The sequence below is a fragment of the Fukomys damarensis genome, unplaced genomic scaffold (genome assembly GCF_012274545.1).
Source record: "Fukomys damarensis isolate Sample0158 unplaced genomic scaffold, DMR_v1.0_HiC HiC_scaffold_16, whole genome shotgun sequence".
In the NCBI taxonomy this organism is placed as follows: Eukaryota; Metazoa; Chordata; class Mammalia; order Rodentia; family Bathyergidae; genus Fukomys; species Fukomys damarensis.
In genome coordinates, this window is record NW_022900928.1 from 110,194,025 (window position 1) to 110,207,832 (window position 13,808).

The 13,808-nt window shown below is 38.3% G+C and overlaps 1 protein-coding gene across 1 annotated transcript in view; it reads left to right on the plus strand.

Annotated features, from left to right (window-relative positions):
* Unc80 (unc-80 homolog, NALCN channel complex subunit) overlaps positions 1–13,808 on the plus strand; it is a 204,267-nt gene that overhangs the window by 176,616 nt on the left and 13,843 nt on the right. Inside the window, exons 54-61 of the mRNA XM_033763980.1 lie at positions 1,290–1,413; positions 2,365–2,490; positions 3,695–3,818; positions 4,552–4,758; positions 7,477–7,661; positions 8,227–8,392; positions 10,177–10,356; positions 13,056–13,194. Coding sequence (XP_033619871.1) covers positions 1,290–1,413; positions 2,365–2,490; positions 3,695–3,818; positions 4,552–4,758; positions 7,477–7,661; positions 8,227–8,392; positions 10,177–10,356; positions 13,056–13,194 — 1,251 coding nt within the window. The remainder of the gene's footprint in view (positions 1–1,289; positions 1,414–2,364; positions 2,491–3,694; positions 3,819–4,551; positions 4,759–7,476; positions 7,662–8,226; positions 8,393–10,176; positions 10,357–13,055; positions 13,195–13,808) is intronic.

Below are 13,808 nucleotides of genomic sequence, written 5' to 3' on the forward strand. Positions count from 1 at the left end.
AAAAAAATATTATTTTATGCTAATAACATGACTTTTAATAGTCTTATGCTGTAATGAAGAATGTCTAGACATTATTTCAATATTTCAGTGACATGAGAATGCCTGTTTTTAAACCACTGTACCTTTAGTGGTCCTACTGGAGTATTTGTGTCTGTTGGCAAATGACTGATCATAGATTTACAGCTATCTTATATGTGCATCAAAATAAATTCTTTTACTTAAATGATTTGATACCTAAAGATGCTGAGCATCTCTTCATAAACTGGCCCATTTGTCATGTAATAAAGCCCATTGTAAACACCATGCTTCCAGAAAGTGGACTTAAGGATCAATGCACAGGCTTGGTCAGTTGTAGATAATTCTCCTGTACATAAAATTGGCTTGGATTTAATTACTTTAGGTGATCTTGGCTCAATACAAGACATAGGGACTAAGGGCGATGTGTGGATTTCTGGGGCATTTCAGCATCAGAGATGTCAATATGTCATTTATAAATAACATTTCCATTGTGTCATTGCAGAGATTCTATTTTGGTAGGAAATGTAAGCTTAGAAAGTATTTCCAAGAAAATATATGGAAGTGACGTTGATATAAGCAAAGCCCAATTTGTTTATTTGGGAGTCACAGGAATGAATCTTTCAGTACTAAGTCAATTACAGAAAATGGATTGATTTTTATAGTGGAAAAACCTCATGTTCATCCAGTTGGATTATGTGCATCACCATTTATACTACTATAAAAGTCTCCCAAAATATGATTTCTTAGGAGGCCAACAAAGAATGCTTTGTAAATACACCAATGATTTCCTTCCAATATGACCTTTTTGACATGAGCTGAGCCATATAAATGCAATTAGCAGTCATCTGGTGGCAAAACTGATAACACCAAGTGTAGTCTGCTAAATAGATTTCACAAATACAGCTGGGAGCCAGAAGTAACTACCCCTACAATGAGTCCCTTAAAATGATAACCTTAGGACCCTCTCTTGAAGATAAAATCAAGGAATTTAAAATGCAACCCATTCATCATCTGTGCTTTTTCTTCAATAGATTTTGTCTCATTAGTCAGCGGGGCAGGAGTGCCTCTGCTACGTTTTCGGTATCTTCTTCCCCTCCTAGTGTGCTCTGTGCTTTTGGAACAACATGGGTAAACTTCATCCCGTGTGAAGCATGCTGTTGTCTCAGATACATGTCCTGTCTTAGATGGCGTCAGAATCATTGTCTCATTCACTTGTTTCAGACTCTGCAGAAGGGAGCCAAGCTGCTAATGGCTCCTATATTGTATTCCAGGCGACAGGTTGAGTGGGAGCCTGCCAGCAATTTGATTGAAGGGGTTTGTTTGACACTTCAGAGGCAGCCAATCATATCCTTCCTGCCTCACCTTAGGTCACTGATCAATGTCTGTGTCAATCTGGTGAGTAGCCACGTGGCAATCTTATGAAACTTTGCACAGTTTAACTCTGCTATTGATTTCTCTGAATTGAAGATTTACAGGTCAACCACTTTGTGCCCCTATCCGTGAAAACAGATGGCTCAGGTGACACTGAAAATAGTGAGGTGCATTTCAAGGTGGTGCATGGGGAGCTGCAGGGACCCGTCCGTACCAGGTGGGATTTTGCTGTGCTGCTTCCCATGAACTACTTTGACATTTCACCTCTTGAAGTTGCGCTGAGAGTTGAGGGCTGCCAGTTGGAGAGTGGGGTGGTGGAGACTGCACAATTGGCGAGAAGTTGAGGAAGTCTGGGGTGGGGACCTTAAAATACAGGGGGTTTTACTTTATATTTTTAGTGCAAAATGACATTATGAGTTGGTCAGTCTAGGATTTATGTAAAGAAAAAATATTTTTAATCATTTCCGTAATATCTAGAGTCTGGTCCTGACAAGATTTTGTACAATGTATGGAAACCATGTTAGAGCATTTCATTGAAAAGGATCTGCTGCTTAACTAGTTGAGCAATAAATCTGTAGTTGGAATGCCTAGTGCAAATAGAGCTGTTACCATCATCACTGTTGTCAGTATTTGCTCCATCAGAGAATGTTGACTGTGTTCCTTTTAATCCCCAAGTAAGTGTCCAGTCCCTTGATTAGAATAGCTTTGGTTCATCACTCATTCTTTACATAGATATCTATAAACAGCATTCTACAAAACCTTGTGTGAATCTACTCTAATGATCGATCTGACTCTAGACATTACCTGCCTTCTGAAGAAGGCAACAAGATAGAAAAGACTAAAAGTAACATGCCCAACCTTTAATTTATTATTAATACTATTACTATCATCATTATTCTTGAATGAGACTCCTCTACTATGGTTGCATGAAATTGCAATGGTCAAGGCTGGTCATGTGCTCTGTTTGTATTTCAGGTGATGGGAGTGGTAGGACCTTCCAGTGTTGCTGATGGATTACCCCTTCTTCATCTCAGCCCTTATCTCTCACCACCTCTGCCCTTCAGCACAGCTGTTGTCCGGCTTGTAGCATTGCAGATACAGGTGTGACTGCCTTACCTGTTTGTCACGCTCATTAAGAGTTGCTGGTTGAGACGCCACATCATGGTGTTCTCTTTCTTTCTGCAAAGGCTGGGCAAAATCTGTGAAACAAAAATCGGAACATCTCCAAACTTTGATAGGTTTGGAGCTTCAGCCCTGAGCATGGCCCTAAGTTGTGCTTCTGTAATTCTTCTTGAGATCTCAAAAATAGCAGAGTCATTTAGTTCTGCCACAACCTCAGAAACCCCTGAAGTCATCTAAAGTGTGCAAAATAATGGTTTACAGATAATCAGCTCACAATTGTTAATTAAAAGAGGCGGTACTATTCAAAGTCTGGTTTTAAATTATTTTCAGAAAGAATTACAACATGAAATTCTTTCACATGGCATCACCAGACTTTGAATATCTTAATTTTCTTTAATGATTGTGGGTTGAATATCATGGGTGATTTTTGAAAAAAATTTCTTCCAGTCTATTTCTTAAAATTAAAATAATAATTTCCAAGGCAAAATGTGCAAATTCCCAATACCCCTGCCTATTTCTCTGTGTTGTCCAATTTTAAAAGTATTAAATGATTGAAAAGCTGTGATCAATGAAAAGTACACAGTTGATGTAATGGATAACTGATCTACCCATTGTCTGACAATCAGGCTTGATGGTCATCATCCAAAGAACAAGTAGATGATAGAGAAAATATTAAGAACTGTAGTTACCACGCTGAAGAAAAACAGTAACATCTCTAAAGTGATATATTTTAGTAACCTGTTTCCAAAGATCATTTGGGTTTTTTTTCTATTGATTGTTGCTTCCTGGCTTCAAGAAGGCCTTAGGTAAGGGGGGTCAGAGGACTTTTAAGTAACTTCCAAATGGAATAAGAATATTTGTTTCTAAAATATCCATTGGTGGACACTTGGAAAAATTAATTGGGAAATAAGGTTGTTTTGTACTTGACCATATATATTCTAACTTTTCATTTACTATTCAAGATGTCACTGTCGTTTTAGGCACCTAGCTCTCAGTTATGTCAAGCGAATGGTAAAGTATCAGTTTTGATTGGATCTCCTACGGTATGCTGCAGAGACAAATTGACTTATAGTTCACAGGAGTGGTCAGCAGGGAGTCGCCATCTCCACCAAGCTGTGTAAAGATAAACATACTAAGTGGGCATGATGGTCAATTAATCTTTTTTTCTATTATTGCTGCACAGGCTTTAAAAGAAGATTTTCCTTTAAGCCATGTGATCTCCCCATTCACCAATCAAGAGCGAAGGGAGGGGATGCTTTTAAATCTACTCATCCCATTTGTGCTCACAGTAGGATCTGGAAGCAAAGGTCTGATTAATTTAACTAAAGGAAACTTATCATTGTTGTTGTGTTTTCTTAAATACCAAGCTGCTAGTTCTTTTTCCTTTTCCCATGAAAACCATCACTTGAAGTCCATCCAAATGGTTTAATTAGGGTTACCTTAGAAAATAAGAGTTTTTCTTTCTTTCCAGCTTAGCTGCCTTGGGACAGGTTTCTCTGCTGTCCTTCTTAGACAACACAGCCTATTGAAAAATCATTTCACTACAGCAAAACAGGAGCAGATTGTTTCCATTCAATTAAGAAAAGAGGACTGACTAGTTGAAGTATGATATGATAAGAATTGGTGGGCAAATAGACTATAATACTGCCACTGAGTTTAGCAGAAATCCTGCCATTGTCTTTCAGTTTTGATGTATTTTCATTATTCTTTCTTCTTAGGGGGGAGGTTTCTTTTAGGAAAAGCTTGTCTCAAATTTAAGGACAGTACACTATAAATATTTGTGAAAAGAAAGGAGACTGAATGGTAAGCGGGATATCTAGCTAAGAACGTAAGTCTTTGGGTACTGACTGTGGAGATTACTCAAGCGCCAGGAAGGTTGTGAACGTCTATGGGAGAAGTTGTGTTTGGTGGGAAATACCTCAACTTCAAGGGTGTCCTGGTTTGGAATTGGAAAGAGAGCTGCATTTTTCTGTGTGTGATATGGAAAGTCTACCTCGTGACTTTTTCTTTCCCCTTCCTCTTCTGAACTCTGACCTTCAGATAGCCCGTGGCTGGAGCAGCCCGAGGTGCAGCTGCTGCTGCAGACGGTCATTAATGTGCTCTTGCCACCACGGATCATCAGCACATCCAGGAGCAAGAACTTCATGCTGGAGAGCTCTCCAACCCACTGCTCCACCCCTGGGGATGCAGGGAAAGACTTGCGCAGGGAAGGGCTGGCTGAGTCCACTAGCCAAGCTGCATACTTGGGTGGGTGCTTTCTCCTCCGCCCACTCCGGTGCGTTGTGTGCATGCACATTGTGTGTATATGGATATACTTAGTGAGTTCCACCTCAACTCAAAATATTTAATGAAGATGCAAGAAACATTAAATATTTCAAGTCTACTTTCCTTTGGTAAGCACACGTCAAAAAACATAATACTTTCATATCTGCAAGTTGGTTGTTTTCATCAGATGTCTGGAGAATGTAAAGAAGGTATCTGTAGGAAGGATTCTTTTTTTCTGATCATGCACAACATCACTAGTGAGATCCGGAGCTGATACAAGGTCTAGACTCAGCCTACTAAACAAGGACACTGTGTTGCATAATTCATGGGGCTCATTGGTCTGTCATTTATTTGAATAGAGCCCTTGGAATTGGACACTCTATGTCTTGTGCTGGCCTTGTAGTATTTTTGTTATACCTTCTACAAGCTGTTTGTCTTCGCTTACAATGTCATCTTTGAATTTCCATCTTGATCTTTGAGTGAGGCCAATCTACTTATTCTCTCCTTATAGGCTTGCCAATTTCCTTCTCCCTTCGACTCCTAGGTTTTCATTAACCTATCAATGCCTTTGATTTGATCCTCTCCCATGGAGTAATGGAAACCCATTGTTTGGTCTTGAATAAACAGGACAGGGAGAAAAGATCACTCTTGCCTCAGCAACAAGAATAAAGAGGACTGCCCGCAGGAAATCACAAAAGGAGAAACTTGAGAAAGGCTTGCTTGACATTTTTCAGTTAATCAAAGTAAATCTTGGAAGGAAGGCTAAGACGAATGGAAACATACCAATAAAAATGGGGCCCTGGAGTCTGGAATGTGTGCGAGGTTTGAACTTCATTCTAAATGATGTAGTTGATGATGAGAATGAAAATGGAGAAAAAGAAACAACAAATTCAAGTGTGCATGACCTGCCTGCATAGGTGCTCGGTTTCCCACAGCATGAAGTAGTCAGATAAAATTCCCACTCTGGCACGGTGTCCTATATGAGACTGGAGCATACACAAAGGATGATGGAGAGGAGGAGCTCACCACAAAAGCAAGGGTGTGAAAAAAACCCTTGAAGAGTAAACATTTTCACTCCTATACACTTTCTGCCCATTTTAATGGTTTTGTCTGGGTTTTGTTTTATTTTGCTTACTTAAGAGCAAGGCTCCTGCTCCTCTGTTCTAAATTTATTTTTTGTATTTGAGAATTTAGTGTGTGCCAGTGTTCTCTGTGCTTCACACCATCGTCACTGACATGTCGCATCCTCACAACTCTGAGAAGCGTGTACTCTTCTTATTTCAGAAGTAGAAAGGCAGAAACTCAGCAACTTGCCTAAAGACACAGTTAATGAGTGACAGAGCTGGATTTCAAATCCAAGCTATCTGGCACCAGATTTTTTGAGCACCTTCTTATTTACAGCTTGTGTATTGGGCTGACAAAAGTGGAAGTGGAAAGTAGAATGGCAGAAACCAACAGATGCCAGTAGGTGCCAAATCACAGGAATGTCTTCAGAATCAGGGTAGGAAAAGTAGCATGTTGCTTTTTGCTCATTTGTTTGTTTAGTTGAGGAAGAGGACTTGAAATAACCAATTGCTGTGATAAGTGAGACTTTGAGAAGGGGAGGTGAGAAAGAGATTTTGCGGCTTTATGATTTCTTTGTTTATTTAGTAGTCCAGTGTCTTTAAGAAAGATATGTGTTCTCCTAATAAGCATCAAAACATGTTTACCATTTGGATTTTTTAAATGCCCACATAGGTGGGTCTTAGATACTGTCAATGAGGCCCAGGTTCACTTAACTACCCCATGGCAGACCCTCTGGTGAGAGCTACTATGGTAGAGGAAGTTCCCATCATGATCGTTTGATGCCTTTACAGACAGCTCTGTGGTTTGTCTTGACACACAGTTTGGGGAATTTGCTTCCAGAATGAGTGAATGAATGAATGAATGTTGTGAAGAGGCATCTAGGAGATACTGTAAAAGGAGCCCATTGGAATTAGTAATATACATGATATGCAAAAGGGGGGGTCATTTATATCTGGAATGACGTACTTAATGACATTTACTAGTTACCGCTGGGGAACAGTTTATCGTGGGGTAGAGAAAGAATGGCAGAGGAAAGACTTACTTTCTTTTTTAATTTTTTGTACTTCTCCATGTTTTGGTTTTATTTTTCAGAACATGGATATTTATGCTTAAAAGAAGAAAAACATTGTAAAACATCTATATTTTAGCTGAGGATAGGAGTAATTGCTGCTATTGTGATAAAACCATGATGACACAGCTTTTACTCAGTAAAATATTGGTCCAACATCATGTTTACAAAATATTTTTCTGGGGCCAGGGATTTAGCTCATTGGTTCTGCCACCTGCCTTGCAAGCACAAGGTCCTGAGTTTTATCCCCGGTACCAAAAGCAAACAAACAAACAAAAAAACAAAATATTTTCTGTCAGTTCCAAGGACCACATTCCTCTATTCTTACCAAAGTAGTTCACTGCACTGAGGAAAGATATTTGTGTTCCAATCAAAATCAACACATTTTATCCCTCAAATTTTTGCTTTGATGTCAGAAATACTCATTCAGGGTTGTATTGAGTTTTTTGGGAAATATGAAGTTTAGAAATTTAGAAAATTTCCTGATGCATTCAAGACAGAGGCTGTGAGTGGGGTCTTGCCATTCACAAGCCCTGAGGCTCCCTTTTCTCTTTCCTGCCCTAAAGCACTGAAAGTGATTCTCGTCTGCTTTGAGAGGCAGCTGGGAAGCCAGTGGTATTGGCTGAGCCTCCAGGTGAAGGAGATGGCTCTTCGGAAAGTGGGCGGCCTGGCACTGTGGGACTTCCTGGACTTCATTGTGCGGACCCGAATACCCATCTTCGTGCTCTTGCGTCCTTTCATCCAGTGCAAGGTGTGGAGCCACAAATCCCATGAACATGTTGCTCTCCGTTAAGCCAGGGTTGTCGCAGTAGAACTTGCTATAGCCAATTAGCCAGGTCTGTTAATATCATGCTTGATGAGAAAACAGCCCAAAACTACACCTAGAAAATAAAATTTCACACTGGAAGCAACTTCATGGTTATAAGAGTCCAGAAAAATTAGTTCCCTTACTCATCACCTCCTCCCCTTAAAAAAAGATGTGACCAGTGGAATAGTCTGGAATATTCCCTTATGATCAGTGGCAGGACTGAAACCTGATTTTAAATATTTGAAAAAGGGTGGCATACTTAAGGCATGTTTTTCCTCCAACACCCTCATTATTCAACTATTTTTTTTGTTCTTCTCATGCCTGGTTTTGGAGGCAGTGACTCAAAGCAAGGTATTTAATAAGCGTTCCTCTATGAAGGGCCCTGTTAAGGACTTCACATGTATTACCTCATGTACTTCTCTCAACTAACAGTGAAGTAGGAATGGTAATGAGCCCATCATGCAGGAGGAGAAACTGAGGCCCTAAGCATGCAATGTCTTCCTTTTAGCTTTTGGCCCAGCCAGCAGAGAATCATGAAGAACTTTCTGCCCGGCAACATATTGCTGACCAGCTAGAGCGACGCTTCATACCACGCCCTTTGTGTAAGAGCTCACTCATTGCTGAATTCAACAGTGAACTAAAAATCCTAAAAGAAGCTGTCCACAGTGGATCAGGTAAACATTCATGGGAGCATTCTGAGTCTGTTTGACAGAAGGAACTCAACAGTCGACAATCCCTCCACCCAGGTTACTGCTCTTTTTGGAACCATGTCTGAACTAGCCTTTGGAGAAAACAAGTAGATTTGACCGTGCACTTTTTTTTTTTTATCCACATTTGCAATACAATTACAATCATCAAACCACGAGACTGTTGTCAACAACAGCAACAAAACAGAAATCAGAGTTTTGTTTCATTGTTTATCTTTGCTAAGTATTTTAATCCTAATTTTAGTGTGGAAACTATATCTAGAATATGAAATCAGGAAAAACTAAAATTTTTCATTTCCTTTTTTGATAAGGGGGAACTCTCACTTGAGCATCTATTAGATGTAGATTATTATTTCAAGTTGTTTCCTCTAATCCACACTTAAAGAAGGAAGAAGTCAAGCAGGCATAGTAATGAATGCCTGTAACCCCAGCTACTAGGGAGGCTAAAGCAGAAGGATTGTAGTTTCAAGGCCATCCTGGACCACTTAAGGAGAACCAATCTGAAAATAAAATCAAATGGGCTGAGGATGCAGATCAGTGATAGAATGCTTGTCTAGCCTGTGTGAGGCCCTGGGTTCCATCCTCAGAACTGCAAAAGAGAACAAAAGCAAAAATCAAAAAAAGAAGAAGAAATTGAAACTCAGTAGAGATTAAATTACTTATGTAGACAGAAAGTGACAGTGAAGTACTTTTCCTAGCCAGTTCACATGAATGATTATAAAGCTGGTAACTTTTCATAAGTTGGGATGAGGAAGGGTGAAACAGAATTGATAGGCTAGACTACAGCCATACCACCCTGAACGCACCTGATCTCAGAAGCTAAGCAAGGTTGGGCCTGGTTAGTACTTGGATGGGAGAATTGACAGGCTAGAGTATACTTTATACTATTCAAAATATTTCCTTTGGGTATGCATTGTTTACTTTTTACAGTTATTAACAGTAGAATACCAAGGAAAGAAAATAAATCATTATCTTCCATTAGTGGAAATAAAAAGTAGTATGCATTTTTATTTTTCTATAAAGTTTTTTTATTGTTTGTAGATATTGTGTTAAAAATTTTGACAAGTACAATCTAGGTGAAATCTGCACATTGCTATTGAAACACTCTGTGGAATCTCATATAGAACTGATACAATAATCTGATCTAGAACTTAGGGGTATCTTAAATGTTCTAATTTCTAGAAAAGGAGAATGAGAACAGTTGTAATTCTGCATTCTGGTTTTGACTGTGGGACTCCTATGAATTTATTTATGCTCCCATATGCTTATGTCAGGTTAAGGTATTATGTCTCAGTAAAAACTGGCAAGTTGAAAGTTGACAGTTGGTCAAAATTAATTTCCAACTTACCAGCTTTGGAAAATGAAGTAGAAAAGCAGTAAGGGGGGAAGTCATTGTTGTCCACTGGCAAAATACTTTACATGGCTGGGTATGTTGTGTACTCATACCTATTTGATCATAGGTCGTCAGTGTCCAACAGTGATTCTTTGCTATTGTTAACATTCCAGTTCCATGTTACTTTGTTCTAAACATCACTTGTCTGAGATATTATTTAATTTACCTTTCCTTTAAAAAAAAAAAAAATACTGGGCCAGGGATTTAGCTCAGTGGTTCGGTGGCCTGCCTTGCAAGCGCAAGGACCCGAGTTCAATCCCCAGTACCAAAAACAAAACAAAAATACCAGGTGGTTAGGGAGAAATGTTTTTCTTTCAAGAGCCTCACCATCTGTTTCCTTTGGTCTCTCGACCCCCAGCCTACCAAGGGAAGACATCCATCAGTACCGTGGGTACGTCCACGTCCGCTTACCGCCTGAGCCTGGCCACCATGTCCCGCTCTAACACGGGCACAGGCACTGTTTGGGAGCAGGACAGTGAGCTGTCCCAGCAGGCTTCGCAGGACACTCTGAGTCGGACCGATGAGGAAGATGAGGAAAGTAGGTCACTCCAGACAATCCTGGTGGTAAACACACCTTGGCTATGCGAGTAAGGGACTGGGAATGATTTCTGCTCTCCAACCATTTCCAGTTTTGATTCCTTTAGTAAATGATTTTAAAAGGTTCCGAAATGGAATGGTGACTAATTCTGATTTCTTGTGTCTGTTCCATAAATTCCTTGATTGTTTGGAAAGAATTCAGGCAAAAAATACAATTCTAATAATCCCTAATATTTTTTACTTATATATTCAACGTTTTATACTAATTTAGATTGTGAATAAATAATTACTCCTCTTTCTTCTGGACATCTTGACTGACCAGCACTTTACATGACATAATGGGCAAGGAAATCTGGGCAAAGCATATGTTGAAGACTTAGACCAGTTGGCTGTGTCAGCCAGAATGAAATTACGTAGCAGGCTATTGAGGTGAAACCCTAATTTGAGCTAAAAGAATCCCAAGTAATGAGATCAGATTAGTAGCTTCTAATGCATGTGCTAAAGATTTAGTGTTATGCAATAAGGGAAATCTGGTCAAGAAATACTTCATGCATAATATATTCTTAACATGAGCAGGTTTGAGTAAAAGCAGGATAAAAAGTTCCATTAACTATCACTGTCATGTAAGTAGCTTCTAAATTGCACTGATCATTTCCCACTTGTATTTTAAGATACCTTTGATAGAAATATTAATTGCAAAGTTATGCTGTGTATGCTTTAAGAATGAGAACAAAATCTAGATCTCCACCAAAAGGCTCTTCCATACCAAAAAACAAAACAAAACAACAACAACCAAAAAACCCTTTCTGAACTAAATAAATAGAGGAAATGGGAATTGAGGGTAGAATTTTAATGAACTAAAATGAATGAAAGCATGTTAATATCCCACAGTAAGTTGGGTTTGTAGGAGAAGAAAAGAAGTATATGCTTTGGCAAAACATTTGCCGGTAAATTTCCAGATTTAGTTTGAGGTTTAGTCAGATAAAATGATAATTGTATTGTCTTGCACCCAAGCTATGGACATATATTTCGGTCTAGGTCACTTTGATGACTATTGAGGGAAATACACCTAAAGTTGTAATTAAGAAATCTAAAAATGTTGGCCATGGGATTAGTGGTTTACAAATAAACATTAAAAGTCCTGGCAACAGTTCAAAATATGAAGTGAAACACATTTTTCTTTAATGCTTGAAATAGTCTCATTTTTTGTTTAATGACAGGAAATTGTTACTGCCTGTCCTTTCTAGATTTAAATTTATTCGGTAAGTAACTTTATGAATAAGCAGATGATCAAGCCAGTGAGAAGCTAGGAAGCAAAGTAGAGAAGATATAAACAGAGATCTCCTTAAGAGCCACCACTCATATACTGACTCGGGGGAGGGGGAGGAAAGATACAAATGTTGTCAGTATTTCTAGTCTTAGACATCACAGTCACCCCAAAGAAAGCAACATTGCTAACAAACAATGCAGTGTAGTTGTGATGTGGGTGTATATTTACATGTAGGGGAGCTATAAAAGATGATTGACTGCTTTGAATTAAACTATTTTTCCAATAATCAAACATGTATTAAGACTTATCTAAGACAAGGCCATGTGAGAAAGACATGTTCCCTGCTCTTTAAGATATTAGATATAGCCTTGTAGAAGAGATAATAAGACATTTGCAAAACAGTTGTTTAACAAAAGGCTTAATGGAAGACAACACATGACTAATCACCAAATATAGAGGGAATGTTAAGTAATGTGAGTTCAAGTAAGGGTTAAAAATATCAGTGACATCTAGGAATGGCATTCATGGACATAGTTCACCATATCCTATCATATTTTTCATGTACTTCTCTGAGGACACATATCAAAAGGAAATGTTATTCTAGAAAAAGAAAAAAATTTGTCAATAATTTTATAACAGATTTTATAACAAATTTTATGTTCACTTTTTAAAATTTAAAACAAGTTCAATTAAAAATATGATCACTTGGATATTTTAAATAAATGGTCTCAGAACATCTTCTATGGTAGCATATCTTCACCAAAACCCAGTGCACTTAATGAAGTTTATTAAGTGTTCAGCAGCAAATCACATTAGCTTACTTTGAATGAGATCTCCTTGTCACAAATACTGTGTTAAAGTTAACTTTTTTATGGATTTGAGTATATTAATTTTTCATGTTTTCCTGAAGAAAATAAGATTATATGGTTCCATTTTAAATTAAGCACTAATTTCTGAACTTTCAAAAATTTTTCTAAAAATATTTGAAATTGTCTTTCCTACAGCAGGCTAGAACTCATTAAGTGTACAGTCCTGAATACAGTCTTCACATGTGAAGGAACCATACTTGACTCATTTAATAACAAACTCCCTATTGAACATTCCTAGCATGTCTTAAATTATTATATTCTAGCTTTACTGAAATGTTTAATTTGCAGGACATTATCAACTTTTACAGATAATATACATGTAAAAATAATAGAGATTTACATTCATTTCATGAAGGCTGTGTTAGTGGGAAGGTGGAAGATGTGTGCATATGAAGTATTATTAGTCCTTTCCGGGTCTTTTGTCCTGTAAAAAGAAACTAATGATAATTTCACTTTAGGTTGTAATCAAGCCAAGGGCGGAATTGAAATATAGTTTTGTTTGGGGTTTTTGTGATCAGTGTTAGCAGTTTTTATGACATTTCTTTGCTTTCCTGCTTTCAGATGACTCTGTTAGCATGCCCAGTGTGGTAAGTGAACAGGAAACTTACCTCCTGAGCGCCATTGGAAGGAGGAGGTTCTCCAGCCACGTCTCCAGCATGTCTGCACCTCAGGCTGAGGGGGGCATGCTACCCAGCCAGAGGTAAAGAGCTATGACTGTCTTACTCTGCACTTGGGGGCAAAGGTAGACATTCCAAAAATACACTTCTATTATCCAGACTGAAAGAGAAGCACGCAATGGTTATGATTTTAGGTAAACCATTTAACAAAGTACTTTTCAACTAGATTCCGTCTGGCAATAATTTGTAGTTTTGTAAGCCAAGCTAGTAGAAAGGAGCCCCAACTTGTGACCCAGGCATTATTTGTCCTTAAATTTTTGATAAAGAGATATATTCTTCATCTTGATGCTGAAATGACCTTCTTGTATTCCATATTTATTATTAGCTATGCAAATAATGAGTGTTTGGCAAGAGTATAGAACGAGCTTGATATAATTGGTAAAGTTTAGGCTTCTGATATGTAACCAGTATTCAGCTGGAGGTAGGGATGTTAAACCAAGCAGAAAAGAACTTGTATCACTTTATGCGACCTTGGACAAATCTCTTAATAGCCCAGTTTTCTCCTCTGTGAAATGAGGAGGTTGGCTAAAATTATCTTTGAGGTAGCTTCTCCATCTGTAGTTCTATGAGTCCATGTCTAAACCCTTTTAAATATTCTCTTTGTATTTTCTGAAATCTAAGAGTAAGGTGTAAAACT